Below are 18,097 nucleotides of genomic sequence, written 5' to 3'. Positions count from 1 at the left end.
ACAAAACCTGAAGCATTGCCTGCATTTAATTGTGGAAGGAGGGAGGGAAGCTAGTGAAAAACTGAAAACAAGTGATGAGAATGTGGAAAGAGAGTTAATGTTAGGGGGGACCTATAATCTGAGAGACAGAGCACCTGAATTAACCTGAAAAGTAATCATATTATTTTAAATCTTAGAACACATATACTTATGTGAATAGGGGGTTACGTTTTTCTTAAGTTTCTTTTTCATGGCCTGTGCAAAGCTATTGAGGTGACTCAGCTGTGAATCCAGCAAGCAGAACTGATAAGCATGGTCAGACTGACCCACCAGGAGTGAAAACATCATCAACATCATCTCATCGCCTGATGACTAAAGGACAATAGCTGACGTCTGTTCCTGGCCTCATCCTAGCCTCTTCCCCTATATAATCCTGTCCCCTGAACCTTGCTGGAAGACAGGATTTGATGCTTGTAAGCACCCTGTCTTCCTGATTGGCTAGCCTTCACAATAAACGCCTAATACGATTCAACCCTGCCTTCCTTAATGGACACAGCCACAGGCAGCCCGAGCCCACCTGGGGGTTTCCCTGTAACATTAAGAGAAAGTAGTTTCAAGAACTCTAAGGATTTTGAAAGTTTTAAAAGTACCTTCAAGTAGGATGGATACAGAAATAAAATAATTGAATTTGGCCAATAGGAGATGAGGGGACATTTTATATTGTTCAATTTGGTAGACACTAGCCACATGAAGCTATTTAAATTTTTAAAATTCAAACTTCAGTTTCTTAATTGTATTAGCCATACTTGAAATGCTCAAGTGCTGCATGTGCCTATGGCTACCATATTGGACAACTCATATTATAAAACACTAGTAGCCCTGTGCACGAATCCATGCGCCAGTAGCTTGCTGCCGCCCTCCTGTAGCTCTCCCTCTGCCCCTTTCCTCCCTTAATAGCTTGCTGCCCTGCCCCCTCCTGTAGCTCTCCACTGCCCACTTGTAGCTCGCCGCCGAACCCTCCTGCTGATCCGTGATCTGGTCGTTACATGGTCGGTCATTACATTTCAAGGTGTTATAGCCATTTACATATTACATCTTTATTATTTTGGACTAGAGGCCCGGTGCACTAAAATTTGTGCACTCGGGGTGGGAGGGAATCCCTCAGCCCAGCTTGTGCCCTCTCCAAGTCTGGGACCTCTCAGGGGATGACCACCTGCTGGCTTAGGCCCGCTCCCTGGGGGATTGGGCCTAAGCTGGCAGTCAGACATCCCTCTGGCAGCCCGGGAGCCCTCGGGGGATGTCCACTTGCCAGCGGGGACCAGGCCTAAGCTGCAGTCGGACATCCTTAGTGCTGCTGAGGAGGCGGGAGAGGCTCCCACCACCACCGCTGTACTGGCAGCCATCAGCCTGGCTTGTGGCTAAGCAGAGCGCCCCCTGTGGGAGCGCACTGACCACCAGGGGGCAGCTCCTGAATTGAGCATCTGCCCCCTGGTGGTCAGTGTGTGTCATAGTGACCAGTCATTCCCAGTCGTTCTGCTGTTAGGGTCAATTTGCATATTACCCTTTTATTAGATAGGAGTGCCTGGCCAGCCTGGGTGAGGGGCTGATGGCTGTTTGCAGGCTGGTCACAGCCCCTTCTGGGTGGGGGTCCCTGGCCAGCCTGGGTGAGGGGCTGAGGGCCGTTTCCAGGCTTGCCACACCCCCTTCAGGGTGGGGGTCCCCGCTGGGGTGCTTGGCCATCCTGGGTAAGGGGCTGATGGCTGTTTGCAGGCTGGCCACGGCCCCCAGCGGGGACCCTCACCCCATGAGGGTGTGGCCATCCTGGGTAAGGGGTTGATGGCTGTTTGCAGGCTGGCCACGGCCCCCAGCCACCCAAGCTCCCAGTGGAGGCTGGCTGGAAGCAGGTATCTGGGATTTATTTATCTTCTATAATTGAAACTTTGTTGCCATGAGTGGAGGCCACAGCTGGCTGAGGACAGGCGGGAAGCTTGGCTTCCTCCATCACTGGGGCAACCAAGCCTCCTGCTTGCTCTGGCTCCATGGCTGCCGGCCGCCATCTTGGTTGGGTTAATTTGCTTATAGTCACTCTGATTGGCTGGTGGGCATGGCTTGGGGTGTAGTGAAGGTATGGTCAATTAGCATCTTTGTCTTTTATTAGTGTAGATTCCCATCATCACAGGAAGTCCTATCAGAGCAAGACCATGATGGGTGAACGTGTTTCCTCTTTGCCCTCTTCAGAAGTTTGCAAAGTCTGGTGGACCTGACCTCTCTAGTTTGCTTTTGCCTCTTCACTTTTGCTAGTCAGTTTTATCCTCGCTGCTCTTTCCTGGACTATTGCAATGGCTGCCTAGCTGCCTCCCAACTTCTGTTCTTTACTCCTTCTAACCTGTTCTTCATACAAATCATTCCTCCAAACAACAGTCTCTTTTCAGTGCCACTAAGGGCACTGACTGGCCAGCCCGCCCTACCTTTTACTGATAGTCCAGGGTTGTGGGGGTGGGAATAGGGGTATTGTATCAACCTATAGGGGAGTATTTCCTCTCCACTCCCAAGATTCCTTCACTGCACTTATGTAGCTCATAACCCAATGTAGGCACAATGATTATATTTATGCCACACAAATAACAGGAGAGCAGGATCAGTGGCTAATCATCACCCTCTCCTGCGTCTTTTTATTCCAAATGTTTTTCCTTTCTGTCTGCCACTGCTGTGTCCCAGTTAATCATTTATTACTTTTCACTTTACCATTGCAACAGCCTGTTAAATGGTCTCCTTACTTTTCTTTATTTTTTAAAATATACACTTTTATTGATTTCCGAGAGTAAGGGAGTGGGAGTGAGAGAAACATCAGTGATGAGAGAGAATAATTGATGGGCTGCCTCCTGCACGCCCCACACTGGGGACTGAGCCCACAACCAGGGCATGTGCCCCGATGGAATGAGCCACTCGGCGGGGCTGGTCTCTCTACTTGCGGTCTCGCCTTCCACCTTCCACGAGAAGCGCCGGTCCTATTACTCCAGTCCTTTCGGGGGCCCCTTAGCCTACAGAATAACGACACGTAAAGTCTTCTAGAATCTGGCACAGCCAGATGTGTGTCCACATTCTTCCACACAACCTCCGTCACTCCGTGGTACTCACCACTCCCCTGGTGCCTTCAAGCATCTCCTGTCTGTCCGTCCGATCCTCCCCCCCTCCCTCCCTCATGCGATGTCATCTCTCAGACCCCAGGGCCCGAGGGACACAAACCCGCTTGGCCGTGCCCCTTTGGGAGCTACCCCCCAAATACGCTGCCCTCCCAACCCTTACTATTTCCCCAAATAAGACTTTTCACTGTAACGGAGGAAGATTTACTGGCCAAAGCCTCTTGGCAGAGAAAGACGGGATCGGGAGCGCCAGGGAGGCGAAGGGGATTGTGGGAGCGCCCTGCGTCGCCCGCAGGCTCATGGGAAATGTAGTGCCGTCGCCTCCAACATGGCTGCGCCCAGGTGAGGAGCGGCGCGCGTACCGCCGCACTGTCTGGACGAGATGGGAGAGGCGGGCGGAGGAGAGGGCACTCGCGGGGCGGGAGCCCGCCGGAGCCGAGGCGGCGGGCTGTGGGCCTCGTTGCTGGCGGGCACCACGACTGCCATGGTCGCTTTCGCTCGCCGGCCTGTGCGGGTCTCCTCCGGCCTCCCCGCGCTGGGCTGAGGACCCAGGGGGAGGAGGGTGTCCCCGCCTTTCCGGGTGCGGTCCCTGGGCAGTAGGCTGCGCCGTTGGGTGGCCCTGTCCGTGTTTGAAGGGCCTGTGTCTGTGTTTGCGCGGACGCTCACGTGATGTCTGGGTCAGTCTTAGGTTTCCTGGGGAACTGCGGTTGTAGCCTGGGGAGTGGTAGTTGGGCGCTTCTTGGGGTTTCTGACCTGTGCCAGTCCGGCGACGGAGAGGCATTTCTGGAGGTCTGGTCACTCTCACAGCTGCATCTTCCTGTGCTCTTTTTAAAAATTATTGTCTAAAGTTTTACATATGTCTCCTCCCCCCCATCCCCCATTGGCCCTCCTCCCCTCTCCCTCAACCCCTGCCCTAGTGTCTGTGCATGTATTTAGCATAACCCATTGGTTATGCTAAAGTGCATGCATACAAGTCCTTTGGTTGCTCTCTAACCGCCCCCTCCTCCCCTGCCATTTGTCTCTGGATCTATTCTTGTTCATCAGATTGTGTTGATCATTATATCCCACATATGAGTGAGGTCATGTGATATTTATCTTTCTCCTACTGGCTTATTTCGCTTAGCATAATGCTCGCCAGTTCCATCCCTGTTGTTGCGAACGGTAAAAGTTCCTTCTTTTTTACAGCAGCGTAGTATTCCATTGTGTAGATGTACCACTGTTTTCTAATCCACTCATCTGCTGATGGGCACTTGGGCTGTTTCCAGATCTTAGCTATTGTAACGTGCTGCTATGAACATAGGGGTGCATATATTTTTTCTGATTGGTGTTTCTGGTTTCTTGGGATATATTCCTAGAAGTGGGATCACTGAGTCAAATGGGAATTCCATTTTTAACTTTTTGAGGAAATTCCAGACTGTTCTCCACAGTGGCTGCACCAGTCTGCATTCCCACCAGCAGTGCACGAGGGTTTCCTTTTTCTCCACATCCTTGCCAGCACTTGTCGTTTGTTGATGATAGCCATTCTGACAGGTGTGAGATGGTACCTCATTGTTGTTTTGATTTGCATCTCTCGGATGATTAGTGACTTTGAGCATGTTTTCATATGTCTCTCAGCCTTCTGTATGTCCTCTTTCAGAAAGTGTCTATTTAGGTCCTTTACAGATTTTTTTATTGGATCGTTTATCTTCCTTTTGTTAGGTTGTATGAGTTCTCTGTAAATTTTGGAGATTAAACCCTTATCTGAAATATCATTGGCAAATATGTTCTCCCATGCAGTGGGCTTTCTTTTCGTTTTGTTGATGGTTTCTTTTGCTGTGCAGAAGATTTTCATTTTGATGTAGTCCCATTTGTTTATTTTCTCCTTAGTCTCCATTGCCCTAGGAGCTGTGTCGGTAAAGATACTGCTACTACATATGTCTGCTATTTTGCTGCCTTTGGAGTCTTGAAGGATTTTTGTGGTTTCCCATACATTTAAGTCCTTTAGCCATTTTGAGTTTGTTTTTGTGTATGGTGTAAGTTGGTGATCTAGTTTCATTTTTTCCCCTGTATCTGTCCAATTTTCCCAGCACCATTTATTGAAGAGACTGGCTTGACTCCATTGTATGCTCTTGCCTCCTTTGTCAAATACTAATTGAGCATAATGGCTTGGGTCGATTTCTGGGTTCTCTGTTCTGTTCCATTGATCTATGCCTGTTCTTGTGCCAGTACCAGGCAGTTTTGAGAACCGTGGCTTGGTAATATAGCTTGATATCTGGTATTGTGATCCCTCCAACTTTGTTCTTCTTTCTCAGTATTGCTGTGGCTATTCGGGGCCTTTTTATTTTTTTATTTTTATTTTTTTATTCCAGATGAATGTTTGGAGAGTTTGTTCTAGATCTTTGAAATATGCCGTTGGTATTTTAATGGGGAATGCATTGAATCTATAGATTGCTTTGGGTAGTATGGACATTTTAATGATGTTGATTCTACCAATCCATGAACACGGTATATTCTTCCATTTCTTTCTTTCTTCTTCTTTTTTTTTTTATTGCTTAAAGTATTACAAAGAGTATTCTTCCATTTCTTTATGTCTTCCTCTATCTCTTTTTTCAATGTTTTGTAGTTTTCCGAGGACAGGCCTTTTACCTCCTTAGTTAAGTTTATTCCTAGGTATCTTAATTTTTTTGGTGCAATCATAAATGGGATTGTTCTTTTTTTCATTTCTCTTTCTGTCAGTTCATTATTGGTGTATTAAAAAGGCCATAGATTTCTGGGTGTTAATTTTGTATGCTGCTACATTGCCAAATTCATTTATTAGGTCTAGTAGTTTTTTGATGGAGTCTTTGGGGTTTTCTATTATGGTATCATGTCATCTGTGAATAAAGACAGTTTTACTTCTTCTTTTCCAGTTTGGATGCCTTTCATTTCTTCTTCTTGTTTGATCGCAATGGCTAGTACTTCCAGTACTATGTCGAACAGGAGTGGTGAAAGTGGACATCCCTGCCTTGTTCCCATTCTTAGGGGAAACGAGTTTAGTTTTTGCTCATTGAGTATGATGTTGGCTGTAGGTTTGTCATATAAGGCTTTTATTATGTTGAGGTATGATCCCTCTATTCCCACTTTGCTGAGAGTTTTTATCAAGAAAGGGTGTTGGATTTTGTCAAATGCTTTTTCTGCATTGATTGATATGATTATGCGATTTTTGTCTCAATTTGTTTGTGTGATGTATCACATTTATTGATTTGCGGATATTGTACCATTCTTGCATCCCCAGAATAAGTCCCACTTGGTCATGGTGTATGATCTTTCTGATGTAAAGCTGAATCTGATTTGCTAGAATTTTGTTAAGAATTTTAGCATCTATGTTCATCAAGGATATTGGCCTGTAGTTCTCTTTTTTTGTGGTGTCTTTATCTGGTTTTGGAATTAGGGTAATGCTGGCTTCATAGAAAGAGCTTGGAAGTGTGCCTTCCTCTTGAATTTTTTGTAGTAGTCTGAGGAGGATAGATTTTAGTTCTTTGAATGCTTGGTAGAACTCCCTTGTAAAGCCATCTGGACCAGGGCTTTGGTTTGCTGAAAGATTTTTGATCACAGCTTCAATTTCTTCGGTAGTTATTGGCCTAATCAGGTTTTTTGATTCTTCCTGAGTGAGTTTTGGGAGCTTGTATTTTTCTAAGAATATGTCCATTTTGTCTAGGTTGTCCATTTTGTTGGAGTAGAGTTGTTCATAGTATTTTTTCATAATCCTTTGTATTTCTGTGGGATCGGTTGTTACTTCACCTCTTTTATTTCTGATTTTGTTTATTTGGGTCCTCTCTTCCTGTGTTCTTACTTGAGTAATCCGAGACCCTTGGGCAGGTGATTTCAGTTCTGCTGTATGCCAGGCACTCAAGTCTGTGCCCTCAAGTAGATGTCAGCCTTAGGGATGAGTGCAACATGAAAACAGGTAAAATTATGCCACGGTGTGACAGCTACAGGATAGAGATGCACACCGAGTATTACTGAAAACATTAATCAAACCCAAAATTCTGAAGAAGAGGTCTAGGAGGTAAGATGGCAGGGTTAGTAAGTTTAATAAGTTTAGGTTTACTCAATAAATCTTCATTAGGTGCTAGATCCTGTTCTTGGTGCTAAGTACTACAAGGTGAAAAATCCAGACAGAATTTCTACTTTCATAGAGCTTACTTTGTAAATTATCAGAGAAAGAAGATGGAGAATAAACAAATAATGAGGCCATAAAAATATAGCGTAGGTGTTCAAAGAATTAAAATGGGGTTATATGAAAAGTATGGTGTCAGTTTTTTTTCTAATTTCAAATTTTAAAGAATTTTAATAGATAATACAATTTGAATAGCCACTAAATTAAAAAGTTACTGCCCTTGCCAGTTTGGCTCAGTGGATAGAGCATCAGCCTGCAGACTGAAGGGTCCCAGGTTCGATTCCGGTCAAAGGCACATGCCCAAGTTGTGGGTTCAGACCCCAATAGGGGGTGTGCAGGAGGCAGCTGATCAATGATTCTCTCTCATCATTAATGTTTCTATCTCTCTCCCTCTCCCTTCCTCTCTAAAATCAATGAAAATATATTTAAAAAATATAAATAAATTAAAAAGTTACAAAAGAGGAAAGCTTCCTTTCATTGCCATGCCAGTCTACCCATTTCCCCTTCCCGGAGGCAACCTGTGTCACTAATTATTTGTATGTCCTAGAGATTTATATGATACCCTGTATTTCTGTGCTATACTTCATAATCAGGCCTCATTTGATAGGAATTTCAATTCTTTCTAATCTTTGCTATTAATTAAGTTTAATTTATATATAAGCACAGGAACATTCATTTATAGTGCTTGTTCATTATAGGTATTCTATTATTTAAGGAGGGTATGGATACATACACTACTATTACCATTTAGGGCAGTGTCCAATTAGATAAATTGGGGTTTAACATACTAGCAGAGCATGTATGATCTCTAAACTTTTGTTATCCTACAGGGAGTGTGCGTAGGCCTAGCATGATCAGACTTGACTCGCATGGCTAGTGTTCCAGCAAAGTGGCCTCACTTCTGTAACATCCCATAACACTCCTGTGACATGGCAAGGAGCATCTAGCCTTTGTGCAATAGTGGAAATTCCTTGGTCAGGGAAGTGGCCTTGTTAGAAAGGGAGCACCTCCAAACCTCAGCCATTGGTAGCAGCCTGTTCCTTGTTGAGGTGACAGACCTGCTGGGCCAGTCCATTGCCAAGTCACTGGAATGGGGAACAAATGAGCATCCAGAGCGATCTGGCTTTGTTTCTTCACATGTAGTAGTAACATCGCATGACTGAGTAAGGAGAAGGGAAAGGGGATGATAGAAATGTGATTATGAGGCTCCATCTGCTGGCGCTGGACTCTTAATGTCAGACTTTTAAAAACATATGCAACATCTTTCTCACGTCTTCCACTTTGCAGTCTTTGCTCATGTAACATACTAAGAAGAAAATTCTCAGCGCATTTATCCCCTGTTCTCCGTTGCGGACTGCGAAGATGCCGTATAGTTCCTTTGAAGGTCTTCGCCTTTTCTTCTTAAATTATTCTAACCTGGTCCTTCTGAAAATTGACAGTGATTTAATAATAGGCTTATTTAATCCATGTAACAAAGTTATGAGATAGTGTCAAAGATTAATACAGCCAGATATCAGTGACAGCAGTGAAAACATTTTATTTAGTAACTACTGACAGTAGGGCTGTTTTAAAGGGAGGATGGGGTTGGGATAGAACAGGGTGCTCAGTAGTAGAGTCAGACAAGTGAAAATATACAAAAGGTTGGTCAGTGCACATGCGTCTAGGCCAGCTTTGTTTGCTACTGGCAGTTAACAGGTTTGGATTCTGTCTTGCCACAGAGACTGGGAGACAGACCCTATCTCTCCTAATGATTACATTTCAAAGGAATGGCTCTCAGAGATACATATTTACAATTGTAAGTCCTTTTTAGTAAATGCTCTAAGAAAGGGAGGTCAGTGGCCTATGGTCAGGTGTTGCTAGAGTAAATAGTAAAATGTCCAGGCAGCATTTTGAGTTTTCTCAGGCATTTATATGGGTCATCCTAGGGACATGGCTTTATGCTGCTAGAAGCCACAATATAGTTTGGTGAAGTTTTTTAGTCCAGGGTTTGGATGGAGTTATGTGCCAAGAATAGGCGCTATTCCTATTTTATATGTGAAGAAACCTAAGCACAGAAGTAAATATTTAACTCACACAGCGTCAGCTTAAGTGGTAGAGCTGAAATTTAAACCTAGAACTTAGACCCCTAAACACTGTCTCATAGCACTGCAGGGGGTGCTGGGGAAACAGACCAAAAAAAAAAAAAATACAATTTAATCGCTGTTTCAAGAGCTCATAGTTCAATGGAAGGGGACAAATATTAGAATAAACCATTATAATTAGTATAATGTTAAAAATACTGATTTAGCTATCATACCCTTCCTGTCTAATGATGACTCCTAAAACTTTCTAACCTCATTCCCTCTCCTTTTTTAAAAAAATTATCTTTATTGTTGAAACCCTCTACTTTTTATTTTTAGAGAGAGGAAGGGAAGAGAGAGAGAGAGAAACATCGATGTTGCCTCCCACACATGCCCAACCAGGGATTAAACTCACAACCTGGGTCTGTGCTCTGACCGGAAATAAAACCCGCCACCTTTTGGTATACAGGACAATGCCCCAACCAACTGAGCTGCATTGGCCAGCATGTCCTCCCCTTTTAACACTGTATAGCTTACGAGATACCGCTGATGACTTTCTATGTCCCTTTCACATCACCTTCCTCTCTTCCCTCCCAGAAAAACTTCTTTCCTGAACTTTGTGTCAATCATTTCCTTGCCTTTATTTGCATTTTGCTATATATATTTCTGAAAAATATATGCCTTACTTTTGGATTTTGAACTGTATGTAAATGAAATCATACTGTATATTCTTCTTTGAAGTCTTTGTTTTGTTTCTCCTTCCCTCCCCCCCGCCCCCAACATTATGTTTGTGAAATTTGTCTATGGAACATTTTACCTAGAACTTCATAAGTAAAAGGATACATTACGTATAGTAAAATAGCTTACTTAATAGAGGTAGAGCATTGGGATGTTTTGTAGAATCCCAAGACATGCTACTAGATGTTCTTGCTTCTTTGTTACCTTCTTAAGTATTTCTTTATTGTCCATGCACCTGTTTATTCTCACTTCTCTTGGTTGGTAAAAGGTCAAGTAAGAATTTAAAAGAATTGTCACATAGAACTATTTATAAACTATAGAATATATGAATAATATCTTTATAACTGTCTTCTTAGGACTCTTAAGTTGACATTTTGTATTTTTTTTTTTTCAGTATTGCCATGGATAGCAACCATCAAAGTAATGGCAAACTCGGTAAAACTGAAAAGAAGTTCTTAAGGAAACAGAATAAAGCCAGACACACTTTGCTAAGACATGAAGGCATTGAAACAGTATCCTATGCCACTCAGGTGACCTAAAACTATTATCATCATTTGAATGTAAACATATTGTCATGTTAACGTGCTAGAGTAATATTTGCTAAAAATTGCTCAGAGAAGAGGGCTTTTCTTGTTCAGTCATGTATTACATCTGAATCAAATATACCTGCTAACTTTCTATTTTTGGACATAGCCTTAGTGTAGTTTGAATCTCCATTGATTGTGTTGGTTGAACTAGAGAAAATTGTGGGTATATATTAACTGTACAATTATTTACAGTTTATATTCATTATTATATTTAATTCCCTAAAAATATCCTTATGAAATAGATGAGAAAACTAAGGTTTGAGTGGTTGTGATATGTCCATTGATATTTTGGTGGCTGAACCTAAAGCTAGATTTTTTTGTAGTCTTCTTTCTTTTCTTCCTAACTTCATCTGTATTATAAAGTATTTTGATTATATGCTATATGACATTTTTTATTTATTAGATTTTATTTACAATGCCTTTCATTATCTTATGGCAATAATTACATATATGGGACTGTGAGACTTCCTGGCCTATGAATTAGGAAAACCTTACTTTGACTCTTAGCTTCTCCACTTATTTGGACATGAGCAGCACCCTTTGATCTTAGCTTTCTTCATTTGTAAGGACGTAGCCTTGCATTATCCCATTGGATTGTTAGATTCTAAAGAGAACATGTACTTTACAGTACTTATTGGTCATTAAAGTACCATATGGATAGGGAGTATTCTTATGATAGAAGAGTAAGAAGGAAGCTTAGCATCATTTAACTGAGGGCCAAAGACAAACAATTGAGAAGGTGAAACTGGGATTAAAATGTAGGTCTCTTGACTCTCAGACCAATACTCTTCCCTTATATCATGAAAATGCTATTTTCTGTGCTGCACCATAGTTTAGGAATGAGTACTCTATTTAGCAGGTAAAGACCCTTACTTAGATTTTGTTACATATTAATAACTTCAGAGAATTTAAATCAAATACCTTTAAAAAGGTTGGGATAGATCATATATTCGGGTTAATATGTCTGCATACACTTTCTGCCAAGAGCCACAGAGGCTGTGCAGCATTTGGAAAATTATACCCTTTTCTCATTTCTTCCCAAGTATAATTTGCTTTCTTTTCCTTACATGGATCACAAAGAGAAGTGGTAAGGAAAGAAACGGGCTCCCTCTGAAGCATGTTTTTTGCTTGTGTCTGTCTTTTCATTCGGATCTCTAGAAGCTTTATTCTTACCTTTGTGTCTTCCAAAGCACCATCTTATTTAGCCTTGATATTTCTCTCCACAATAATTTGAAGGGAAAGGAATGAAATTATAGAAGGACCTCTAATTATATATTATCTATCCCTGGGAGAACAAATGCTCTTTTCACCAGGTGTTATAAATATGGATGCTTTATGCAAATCTATAGCCACTGTGAGATTTTTCTAGAGTAGTGATCTTCAAATTGTCAGGATTGAAGATAACTTTAAAAAAATTTTTGAGTTCTCTACTTCATATCATTGGGAAAATTGCTTAGCTGAAAATGATAAATAAAACAATTATTACATTTAATTATATTGTATAACTCACATGTAATAGGAAATAAATTCCTCCCTCCCATCCCCCATTGAACTTAGCATTTTGAGGAGCACTAGTATTCTTTAAGTCACACCTCACATCTTCCTCAGTTCCTCAGTGGACCCTGGCCATTTATAAAACCTTTGCAGTTCCTTACATTTGGGAATATGAAAATTTTTTGTAACTATGGCTGCATGTAACCAAATTATTTTGATACTTTAAATTATAAACCTTACTGAGTGAGGTCCAGGGCAAGCCATCTGAGGCTAAATTTTATACCATATTGTTTTAGTGTGTTGATTATGTGAATGTGTGCACTTGCATATTTAAAGTATTGGCTGTCCCATGAAAGAACAAAACTTTTCTTATTATCCAATTTTATAACAATCCTATATAATAAAAGGCTAATAAGGAACTACTGGTCGCTATGATGTGCACTGACCACCAGGGGGCAGATGCTCAATGCGCTCCCACACCGCTCAGCCAGAAGCCAGGCTCACAGCTGGTGAGCGCAGCAGCGGTGGTGGGAGCCTCTCCCACCTCTGCGGCAGCGCTAAGGATTTCTGACTGCTGGCTTAGACCCACACCCAGAGGGCTCCCAGACTGCGAGAGCGTGCAGGCCAGGCTGAGGGACCCTCCCTCCCCATCCCCTGAGTGCAAGAATTTTGTGCACCAGGCCTCTAGTTTTATTATATACTTTTTTAAAACAAGGTTCTAGATAGCCCCATTTTGTGTATATGAAACTAGTACATTATGTTCCAGTCTCCAAGTTAGTATAAATCAGACATTGGCAAACTACTGTCCTCTGACTTGAGGCAAGAGTGAGTTTTACATTTTTAAAGATTGTTAAATAAAAATAAGACTATGTGACAGAGACTTGTATGACCTGTGGAGCCTAAAATATTTACTATCTGACCATTTTCAGAAGTTTGCCAGTATCTGCTATAAATGATGAAAGTATGCCATAATTTCGTTATGCTATAAAATTTTTAGGAGTCATGAATCATTAGGATCTTAACACCATGTAGGGTGTTTTTTTAAGTACAAAGACAAGAATCATCAGAATTCCTTGAATAAAATTGTGTGCAGGACTGTAAATGACAGGAAGTCAGCATGAAACTTATAAAGAAAAAAATATTTACAAAATGAATGAATTACTCAGGCACAGAGGAAAATTTTCCTATTTTATATTTAAGGAATCTGTAATTGGTTTTCTTTGAGTCACTGCCTTCACTTTTAGTTTTTAGTAAACACTGTATGGTGGTGATACCAAAAGTGAGTTCTGAAAGCAGACAGAAATAAGTTTGAAACCCAGCTCCTCCTAAACACTACCTTCACCTAATGCTGTGTTTCTCATCTTCAGTTTCTTACTTGATGAAGGGAGGCTAATATTACCCACTTTATAGAATTGTTGTGAAGGTTATGTTAATGAGGATTAAGTAGGTAAAAGCATATAGCCAGTGTCTGGCAAAAAGCAAGTATCAGTACCTTCTTGTTCCTTCTCCTTTCTCCCTTTTCTTTCTCTTTCATTATGTTTAATTATATTGATGAACAGTAAAAGTTATCTTTTAATTTGCATGTAGGTCATTAAGAAATGAATATTTTACTGAAAAGACTATTTCAAAAATCAATATTATTTACTACATAGGAATACTTTTTAATTCCCAAATACTATATTTAGTAAATTGATTTACATTGAAATTAGAAAACCAAATAACAACTATAAGGAAACCCTTTTTTCTTTCATAATTACACCTTTGTAGAAATGTTATTTAAAAATAATTTTATTTTATCTTATTTAAAAAGATATTTTAAAAAGAAACAGGTTGCCGAAACCGGTTTGGCTCAGTGGATAGAGTGTCGGCCTGCGGACTGAGAGGTCCCAGGTTCGATTCCGGTCAAGGGCATGTACCTGGGTTGCGGGCATATCCCCAGTGGGAGGTGTGCAGGAGGCAGCTGATCGATGATTCTCTCTCATCGATGTTTCTAACTCTCTATCTCTCTCTCTTCCTCTCTGTAAAAAATCAATAAAATATATATTTAAAAAAAAATAATAAAAATAAAAAAATAAATAAAAAGAAACAGGTTGATATCAACTGTTCATGTTAACTTTCTTTTTTTTTTTTTAAGATCCTGGTTGTTGCCAATGGTGGTTTGGGTAACGGTGTGAGTAGGAACCAACTGCTTCCAGAGTTAGAGAAACTCGGACAGGTGGATGCTCTCTTAATGCCACCTAATAAGCCCTACTCATTTGTAACGTACAGAACTATAGAGGAATCCAAGAAAGCCTATGTTTCCCTCAATGGACAAAAAATAGTGGATGATTTAGGACAGAAGATCGTTCTGTACTTGAATTTTGTGGAAAAAGGTATTATCATACAGGTATCTTTTTCAAACTAGTTCTTGCTTTTGTTTCGAGTTTACTTTTCACATCAAAGTTGGGATTTTAATTTGTACAGACAATCTGACTTGTTTATAGAGCGGCATATTGTAGATATTATGAGAAAACCTTGTTTCCTTTTTTTTACTTTCAATAATTTTTTTCAGTTATGGTTGATATACAATATTATATTAGTTTCAGGTGTACAACCCAGTGATTAGACATTTATATAACTTACTAAGTGATCGCCCAATAAATCTGGTATCCATCTGACACTATACATAGTTATATGTTTTTATTGATTTTTAGAGAGAAAAGAAGGGAGAGGGATAGAGAGATAGAAACATCCATGAGAGAGAAACATCATCAATTGGTTGCCTCCTGCACACCCCCTACTGGGGATTGAACCCCCAACCTGGGCATGTGCCCTGATGGGGAATCGAACCATGACCTCTTGGTTTCTGGGTTGATGCTCAACCACTGAGCCACACAGACTGGGCTAGAATATTATTGACTATATTCCCTATGCTGTACTTTACATCCTCATGACTATATTATAACTACCAATTTGTACATCTTAATTAAGCCCTATACTTTTTTTACCCATCCCTTCAACCTCCTTTCCATCTGGCAACCATCAAAATGTTCTCTGCATCTAAGAGTCTATTTCCCTTCTGCTTGTTCATTCAGTTTGTTTTTTAGATTCCACATATAAGTGAAATTATCTGGCATTTGTCATTCTTTGTCTGACTTATTTCACTCAGGATGATACCTTCTAGGTCCATCCATTGTTGTTGCATATGGCAAGACATTCTTTTTTATGGCTGTCATATCCCATTGTATATATGCACCACTTCTTCTTTATCCTTTAATCTATTGATGTACACTTAGATTGCAACAGTCTATGCTCTTCCTTACCTTGGCTACTGTAAATGCTGCATTGAGTATATGTCTTTTCAATTTAGTGTTTTGGGTTTCTTCAGATAAATACCCAGAAGCGGAATTGCTGGGTCCTTCTTTGTCTCTTGTTATAGCCTTTGTTTTAAAGTCTAATTTGTATGGTATAAGTATTGCTACCCCAGCTTTTTTCTTTTTAGCTTGTTCCCATTTTCATGAAATTCTTTTTCCATCCCTTTACCTTCAGTCTGTGTGTGTCTTTTGATCTGAAGTGAGTCTCTTGTAGACAGCACATGTAAAGGTCTTGTTTTGTTATCCATTCAGCCTTCATATGTCTTTTAATTAGAGTATGTAATCCATTTGCATTTAAAGTAATTGTTGATAGATATGTATTTATTGCCATTCTATTTTTCATATTTTTAATCCGGTTTTTCTTTTTAAAGAAGACACTTTAACATTTCTTGTAAAAAGGGATTAGTGGTGATGAACTCCTTTAGCTTTTTCTTGTCTGGGAGGCTCTTTATCTGCCTTTTGATTTTAAGTAATAGTTTTGTGGGGTAGAGTAATCATGGTTGTAGGTCCTTGCTTTTCACCACTTTAAATATTTCTTGCCAGTCTGTTCTGGCCTGCAGTTTCTGTTGAGAAATCAGATGACAATCTAATGGGAGCTACCTTGTAGATAACTGATTACTTTTCTTTTGCTGCTTTTAAGATTCCCTTTTTCTCTAACCTTTGTCATTTTAATTATGATGTATCTTGGTGTGGGCCTTTTTGGGTTCATCTTATTTGGGACTCTCTATGCTTCCTGGACTTGTATGTCTGTTTCCTTCACCAGGTTAGGGAAGTTTTCCGTAATTATTTTTTCACATAGGTTTTCAATTTCTTGTTCTCTCTCTCTCCTCCTTCTGGCATGCCCACGTTGTGAATGTTGGTACACTTGAAGTTGTCCCAGAGGCTCCTTACACTATATACATATTTTTGGGTTCTTTTTTCTTTGTGCTGTCTTGAATGAGTGTTTTCTGCTTCCTTATCTTCCAAATCTCTGATTTGACTATCTACTTCATCTGTTCCACTGTTTATTCCCTGTAATGTATTCTTCATTTCAGTTCATGTACTTTTCATTTCTGACTGGTCCTTTTTTATGTTTTCTATCTCTGTTTTTATGTATCTCTTTGTAGAAGTTCTCACTAAGTTCATCTACTCCTATTCTGAGTTCAGTGAGCATCCTTATAACCAGTGTTTTGAACTCTGCATTTGGTAGATTGCTGGAGGAAGAGAGAGAAATATAGATCAGCTGCCGCCTGCATACCCCCTACTGGGGATTATATCCACAACCTGGGCATGTGCTCTGACTGGGAATTGAACTGGCAACCTCCTGGTGCATGGGACGACACTCAACCAACTGAACCACACCAGCCAGGCTGCTTGTCTCCATTTTGTTCAGTTCTTTTTCTGGAGTTTTGTTCTTTTCTTTCATTTGGGATGTGTTTCTTTGTCTCCTCATTTTGGCAGCCTTCCTGTGTTTATTTCTGTTAGGTAGAGCTGCTACATCTCTCGTGCTTGGTAGAGTGGTGTTGTATAGTAGGTGTCCTATAGGGTCCAATGGCACAACCTCCTCAATCACCCAAGCTGGGCACTCCAGGTGCACACCCCCTTGCCCCCCAAATATGGTCTGTCTACATACTCCTTTTATATTTGAGCCATGATTGCTGTTGGCATCTCAGTGGGAGGAATTTAGCTGTGATTGAGGATCAACTGTGCAGGGGCCCACTTCACAGAATAGGAGTTACTTCAGTGGGGATCTGGTGCCTGCTGAGTTCCCCTCTTGAGTGTGTTGCTCATGGAGGTGGTTGGGTATTGCTTCAACATGGTCTGAAGCCGTCCATTGGGTCACTGGGTCTGGAGCCTCCTGAGTGGAGCAAGCCAACGTCAGCTGCCACCTGTGCTCTCCCTGGGGCCATCTGGCGTGAGCTATAAAGTGATCTGCAGATGGCTGCTGCTTGTGCTGGGCTTGGAGGTGCCCAGAGAATCCTAGCTGAGAACCAAGGCCAGCTGTTGCTTGTGTCAGGCTTGGGGTCACTTAACGAGGGGTATAGGGTATGCTAAGGCCAGATGCTGCTAGTTTAGGAAAGTCTGGAGCATGAGCCAAGATAGGTCATTTGTTTAAAAAAGCCTCCGGAAAGGGCTTGCATGGCCTGAATATTTAGTGGGGTAGGGTCTCAGGGAATCTCCAGGGTGGGGCCAACAGTGTTAGCCAGGTTGATGGAGACTCAGATATGGTGCCCATCTACCAGCTCTGTTGGGGGAGGGCTCAGAAAAGGAACAATGGCTTCTGCCAGCACTTCTTGCTGAGAGAAAGCTGCCACTCTAGCTTTTGCCCTGATGCCGGACAATTCACTTCCTCCCCATATGTCTGTTGCCTTTTGAGTGCTGCCCCAGCACTGGAACTCAGAGCCAGTGAGTCTGAGTAAGTCTATATGTGGGCCCATGAGAGCAACACCTGGGACTCCAGAGCCCTCCATTCACTCATCCACAATCCCCACTGGTTTTCACAACCAGAAGTTATGGGCCTTTCTCTTTCTGCCACTGGAAACCTGAGCTGGGGGCCTGGTGTGAAGGTGGGACCCCTCGCTCCTCAGCTCAGGTGGGGCCTCTGCAGCCCAGGTATCTTCCCAAA

The 18,097-nt window shown here is 41.6% G+C and overlaps 1 protein-coding gene across 5 annotated transcripts in view; it reads left to right on the top strand.

The window, feature by feature from the left end:
• Positions 1 to 3,430: 3,430 nt before the first annotated feature.
• ALKBH8 (alkB homolog 8, tRNA methyltransferase) overlaps positions 3,431 to 18,097 on the top strand; it is a 58,166-nt gene continuing 43,499 nt past the window's right edge. The window contains exons 1-3 of one of the 5 annotated variants that reach the window (XM_059707965.1): positions 3,431 to 3,464; positions 10,453 to 10,588; positions 14,274 to 14,511. In XM_059707965.1, coding sequence (XP_059563948.1) covers positions 3,451 to 3,464; positions 10,453 to 10,588; positions 14,274 to 14,511 — 388 coding nt within the window. In that variant the 5' untranslated portion in view covers positions 3,431 to 3,450. Of the gene's footprint in view, positions 3,465 to 3,552; positions 3,703 to 3,776; positions 3,800 to 6,147; positions 7,150 to 10,452; positions 10,589 to 14,273; positions 14,512 to 18,097 lie in introns of those variants that run through there. The other 4 variants (XM_059707969.1, XM_059707966.1, XM_059707968.1 and 1 more) reach the window with 4 other exon arrangements.

This window comes from Myotis daubentonii, chromosome 9 (genome assembly GCF_963259705.1).
Source record: "Myotis daubentonii chromosome 9, mMyoDau2.1, whole genome shotgun sequence".
Taxonomy (NCBI): Eukaryota; Metazoa; Chordata; class Mammalia; order Chiroptera; family Vespertilionidae; genus Myotis; species Myotis daubentonii.
The sequence above is the reverse complement of the archived record's forward strand: the minus strand, read 5'-3'. Positions and strand labels throughout refer to the sequence as shown.